Below are 5933 nucleotides of genomic sequence, written 5' to 3' on the forward strand. Positions count from 1 at the left end.
TTAGTTATTAGGTATTTAAATTGAAATCAATTATTCTCTTAGCAAAAAGCAAACCAACGTTCCAGATATAGGTTAATCCCCGATAGAAATACACATACAATATACACCCACATACATCCCGTTTTGTATATTGTATGACTCAATAGGGACTTCACCTATAGCCAACCTTTTCATATAAAAGCACTGGAACATCTCTCCCATATTTATAACGTCCTAATACTTTGTCCAGTACCGATTCTATTTAGACAAACTTTACTTCCCAATTTTATCATTCTCTGGTACACATTATTAGATAAACTTCCTGACAATTTCTCCTCCCCTAGTACTTTTAAAAATTCTCAACAGTTCCTCATTTCCTGGTACCATGCCTCTTACTGGTGGAGTGACAGAAAATGCTGATAAGACGAAAAACTTCTCCATAACTGGTGTTAAAGAAAATGATAATAATACTGTAACTGCCAATGCATTTGTGCAAGGATATAGAAGCACTCCAGATCCTACTAAATTGAATGCACCTGTGTATGGTGTCGCTGGAGGGAGTCTAACTTTAGAATCGTAAGTATTATTTACTTTTTACAACTAAAAATAAGATTTTATATTGGGGGTTTATTTTATTTGTTCTTGTGAGTACATAGTTAATGCTCGATATTTTCAAAACATTAAATCAAATTATTGGTTTATATTTTATACATGTTTATTTTTGTGTTGTAGGGAATTTAAGGACAGAGCATTATAATATTTCAATGTATCATGTAGTTATGTCCTTAAAAACTATTATGGTCATAATATAACCGCGCCTGAACATTTACATTAGCAAATATGTAAAAATTAGTAGTTGCTTTCACTGAATTATAATCTAATATTAAAAAAAACATCTACCACATTTAATACTACAACTTTAATCCATTTGCTTTTCTCATTTTAATTTAATTTCATAGTAAAAGTAATCGACAAACATAACAAATTGAATTTGACGTTGTAATAATTAAACATCAAACTATGAAAGTATATTGTGTGGAAGCAAATATGAAATGTTACAGTCAAGGTAAATAAACAGATGTGATATTATTATTATAACAGACAAAATATTATTTGATACATATTGATTTAAATAGGTACGTAATTCTAATAAAATACTACTGTATTTAAGACACTTCTTAAATGCAATTAGGGTAAAAGTAGCCATTACGTGTGTATTTTATAGTATCAAATTATTTACTACCAACTTTGTACCTATCTTAATCATCAATACATATAATAAAATTCTAGAAAAGTGGTGTCTGTACAATGAAAATATGTAAAAAAAAATTAGCAGGGGTTATTACTAAATCGATCCCAAACCCAAAACTGTTGTTAAAAAAATTTTTGTCTGTTTGTCTGTTTGTCGGTTTGTCTGTTTGTCTGTATGTTTGAACACGCTAATCTCAGAAACGGCTTATCCGATTTAGATGCGGGTTTCACTAATATATTGTGGTAAGCTTCATTTAACATTTAGTGTTTATTTCATGGCAATCGGTTCATAAATAAAAAAGTTATGACCATTTAAGTAATCACAGCGAACATTTGCTAAGGCATTCTAATACATGAATTACTTTATTACGTAAATTATACGCTAAAGTTATTCCTTGACATGTCCAGATGATCATATCGAAAGTCCCCAAGCGTGGGGGGGGGGTGGTTATGTTGAGGGGGTAGTAGGGAGGGTCAAAGGACCTTTATTTAGATTTTTGCTCATAAGTCTAAAACCTGCACAAATATGTAGCATTATGGTTACTTCTAAATTTTCTATATAAAAGGTCTTTGAAATTATGTCGTAGGTATTATTTTTAACCCCCGACGCAAAAAGAGGGGTGTTATGTCCGCTATGTGTGTATTGCGTGTCTGTCTGTGCCACCGTAGCTCGCTAACGGGTAATACCAATTAGATGCGTTTTTTTGTTACATTAGTTATTTATTATATTATTAATAGGGGTAAGTGGGAATGAAAAAAACGAATGTTAGTTGTTAATTGTAGGTTGTTAATGTAGGTTATACCCAAGTGATATATCAAATGAAAATAGACGACATGTCAGAAACAATTAATCAAATTTTATCAAAATTGGTTCATCCATTTATTTGATATAGGGGTAAAAGTGGGAATAAATAAATGAATTTTATCAAATATACTCAAGTGACGTATCTAATGAAAGACATGACGTGTAAAGTACAATAAGACATATTTTATCAAAATTGGTTCATCCATTTATTGGATATAGGTATAAAAGTGGGAATAAAAGTTGTCAAATAATATACCCAAGTGGCATATCAAATGAAAGGGCATGACCTGACGTGAGAAGTATGATGAGGCATATTTAATCAAAATCGGTTCATCCATTTATTGATTTATAGCGGTAAAAGTGGGAATGAATAATCGAATGTGGTCAAATAATATAATCAAGCGGCATATCAAATGACGTGTGAATTACAATTAGTCATGTTTTATCAAAATTGGTTAATCTGTTTATTACATATAGGGCACCTTAGGGGTGATAGTGGGGATAAATAATCCAAATGGAGTACCAAACGAAAGGATATGACATGTACATAATATATAGGTATGATTAGACAATAGACATGGTTTAGATCAAAATCGGTTCTGCCATTTACTAGGGGTGAAAGGGAAAAGTTGAACGTCTGTGAAAGTAGAAGGAATATGGGAGCGGGAGAATAACCACATCCTGGAAATTTTGAACTCTTCTGTACCTAAGTTTTATACCTAGCTCAGTTTAGTAATAAATTTTACTAACAGTTCTTTTGTGTTATTATTTATTTTATTTCTTAACTTTATAATAATGTGTAAGTACTTATAATTTAGTTGTATATGATAGTACGTGTTTCAAGACGTGTTTACTCAATAATTGTGTGTTAAGTAGTAACTACTATGCAGTCACTATTCCACGCGGACGAAGTCGCGGGCACAGCTAGTATAATATATAAATCTCGTGTCACAATGTTTGTCCTCGATGGACTCCTAAACCACTCAACCGATTATAATAAAATTCGCACACCATGTGCAGTTCGATCCAACTTGAGAGATAGGATAGTTTAAACATGTAGGTACTAGGTACCACGGGCGAAGCCGGGGCGGACCGCTAGTACTTATTATAATATTATAATATATGCAACTAGCTGACAGGAATTGCCCTGTCTTCGAGCGATCAAGTGAATTAAAGCGACTTTAGTTGAAAGGGCGTTATCTTAAATTTTCTACACTGCCGCGTAACTTTTTCTATGGCAAGCAATATAAAAATCAAATTAACCAAACCGTTCGAGCTGTTTACATGTGATTTTGTGATCAAGAGAAGTGATAGAACACGAAAGAAAATAAATGTAATATTGCATAATACCTAATTCAAGCGTGTAAGGGACAACTGGACAGACCGAGGTTTGCACTTAGTATATATTACTTTTATTAAAGTGAAACTTTTATTACATCGTCTCAAACTTTTGGTCTGTGTAGCGCATGTCGCGTGACGGTCGGCTGCCGAGTAGGTATATATAGCAGTGTTCGGAAAGTTTCACTTTTACCGTGGTTTCATAAGGAAATACGATACTTATAGGGAAAATATTAACGTTTCAAAGATCTATCTACGACGTATACGACGGTCTGCATCAGCATCTAATTCTTCGATTAATTATTAATTCATATTTGTCTGTAGTTATTGGCCATAAAAAATACTTCAAACTAGAGTAGAATCAAAGTAAGATAATGATGATGACTGAGGTAATAAATTCTCTATTTTCTTGTAGGGGAGGCCATTCAGCAGGAATAGCTGCGAAGCATATTCCCAATGTCGGTACCCAAGTCACAGGATCTACGAATATGAACCTTATCCATACTCCAAATCATAAGCTTGATGTCAACGCTTTCACTACACAAACTATACCGAAATCGCATCCGAATTTCGCAACTCATGGGGGTGGTGTGGATTATACTTTTAAGTAAGTCTTTATAAAACTAAAACTTAAGAAATATTGCATGGAAGTAGGTGATAAAAGGGCATTATTAGGTACTTTTAAATCAAAATTTTAATTCTAGTATTTCGCTTGAAAAGAAGTTTTTTTTCCCATAGAAATGTGTTTTAAATGATAATAATTGTTATAATCGTAATATTATGCGGTAATAGAACACTCAAGTTCAGTGAAACATTACGTTCACATTTATATTTAAATGTTGATTTAATGAATTTATATTCATTTGTTTCTCAGGGAGAAAATAGGTGCATCAGCGTCCGTAGCACATACACCTATATTCAACAAAACAGATTATAATGTTGGTGGCTCTGTTAATCTTCATAAAACCCCAACTTCTTCTTTCGACTTAAATTTGGGCGCTTCTAAAAGTACGTCACCATTTTCTCATGGACAGTGGCAGCCTGGTGGTGCCTTCATATTTAATAAGAAGTTTTAATTTGCATAAACTTTTATATAGCAATCAAAATCATTATTTACTTATAGATTGCATGCAATTTAATACGCCTGTGGGAATTGTATAGGCAAAGCTTGTTTCCGTAGTGATTTTGTAACCATTATTTTGTGTACTTAAATACATTTCTTATGACATTTTTAAAAGCGTTTCCTTTTAAAAACCATTTCATTAACTGTAAAATAAACGTTGAGGCAACAAAAAAATCTTCGTGGAATGTTTTTAAAGATTGCGAACTGATTCAATGTCTGAAAAATTAAATTTGATGGCACATTGTCTGTTGTATGACGTAAAATTCGAAAGGAAATGCTTGAAAAGTAAACACAAAGTATGCCCTCAGAAAAACAAGGTTGTATTATACAGAACATCGGAATTTAGCATAGTATCCGAAGCATTCATATTTTTTCCTGACCATTCGACAAACGAGGGACGGGCCTTTTGTTGTGCGAACAATGGCATATTTCATCTCTTCAAAGAATTCTTAACTTTTATGGAAAAATAAAGCTTGTAAATAGATTATGTTTAAAATTTTCTTTAATCCCTCTGCGGTTTATGGGCTTTGTTCTTGGGTTTTCCTTTTTCACAGACAACACTAATTATTTTTAATTGTATCTAATTTTTTAATAACATCATTAATGTTTGATCTTTTTCATTCTTTCATTCTTCTTTTGATATACGATGACAATATTAGAAATAAATAACAAAAAATAAACTGCTTGTGTACTTTATTGATGTTTCTTTTTAAGGCTGAATGCACGCGTGAAGCTTACATAGTCGCTAAAAGCCTTCCTGTTTTTTCTCTGCAAAAACGTGTTCTTACTTCTTGTTTAAAATATTTTTACCAGAGTCTAACACAATTTTAATGCTCTAAGAACACAATATTGTGCAGATAATGCCTAAATATCAGATTCCCTATCGAAATGCCTAGGTCAAGAATATCGGATACAAGATAAAAAGAAAAGGAAAGATCGATATTGGATATAAAAGTTCACATCTCCGTTTCGGTATCGAATGTTCTCGGATGTAGGAATTTTACTTTTTATTGCAGATATCACGCCAAAAATGCTTTGCTGGCACTGTGTGAAACAAACTTTAAAAATATCTATGGTTATGATCTATGTCTATGGAAATCATGGGAAAAAAATGGGTTGCTTGAATTTTTTAATTTATATAAATATTTTAAGGTAAGTAAGCTATTACCACTTTTTGAACACTATTTTTCTGAACGGAATAAATATTATACCTAATTTAGTTATTCGATTTTAGTATATAATTTAAAAAAAAATTGTAGGTACTTACGTACATCTTAAGTATTGCCACAGAATTAGTAGCTAATGCTATTTCCTAAAATAACAGTGATAAGGGTTCCAAATACTTGTTTAAACTTAAATATTCTTCAATAAAAGTATAGAGACAAAATCTAGCACCTAGGAAATAATTTCAAAGGAATGTATCAAAGTTTATTACTT

The 5933-nt window shown here is 31.9% G+C and overlaps 1 protein-coding gene across 1 annotated transcript; it reads left to right on the plus strand.

Moving 5' to 3' along the window:
* Positions 1 to 261: 261 nt before the first annotated feature.
* LOC149898686 (defense protein 3-like) lies at positions 262 to 4559 on the plus strand. The gene is made up of 3 exons (XM_090115094.1): positions 262 to 555; positions 3789 to 3980; positions 4248 to 4559. Exons 1-3 carry the CDS (start codon positions 365 to 367, stop codon positions 4447 to 4449), a joined length of 585 nt encoding a protein of 194 aa, XP_089971220.1. The 5' UTR covers positions 262 to 364; the 3' UTR covers positions 4450 to 4559.
* The last annotated feature ends 1374 nt before the right edge of the window (positions 4560 to 5933 follow it).

Source organism: Colias eurytheme, chromosome 22 (genome assembly GCF_061535395.1).
Source record: "Colias eurytheme isolate Ceu_HAF_F1 chromosome 22, ilColEury1 Martin Lab GWU primary, whole genome shotgun sequence".
Classification (NCBI taxonomy): domain Eukaryota; kingdom Metazoa; phylum Arthropoda; class Insecta; order Lepidoptera; family Pieridae; genus Colias; species Colias eurytheme.

What these genes read in the sequence shown, in the direction of transcription:
- LOC149898686 (XM_090115094.1), top strand. Translation starts at nt 365, where the DNA reads ATGCCTCTTACTGGTGGAGTGACAGAAAATGCTGATAAGACGAAAAAC. An exon ending in GGGAGTCTAACTTTAGAATC is followed by an intron (nt 556 to 3,788) that starts GTAAGTATTATT and finishes ATTTTCTTGTAG; the next exon opens with GGGAGGCCATTCAGCAGGAA. An exon ending in GGTGTGGATTATACTTTTAA is followed by an intron (nt 3,981 to 4,247) that starts GTAAGTCTTTAT and finishes TTTGTTTCTCAG; the next exon opens with GGAGAAAATAGGTGCATCAG.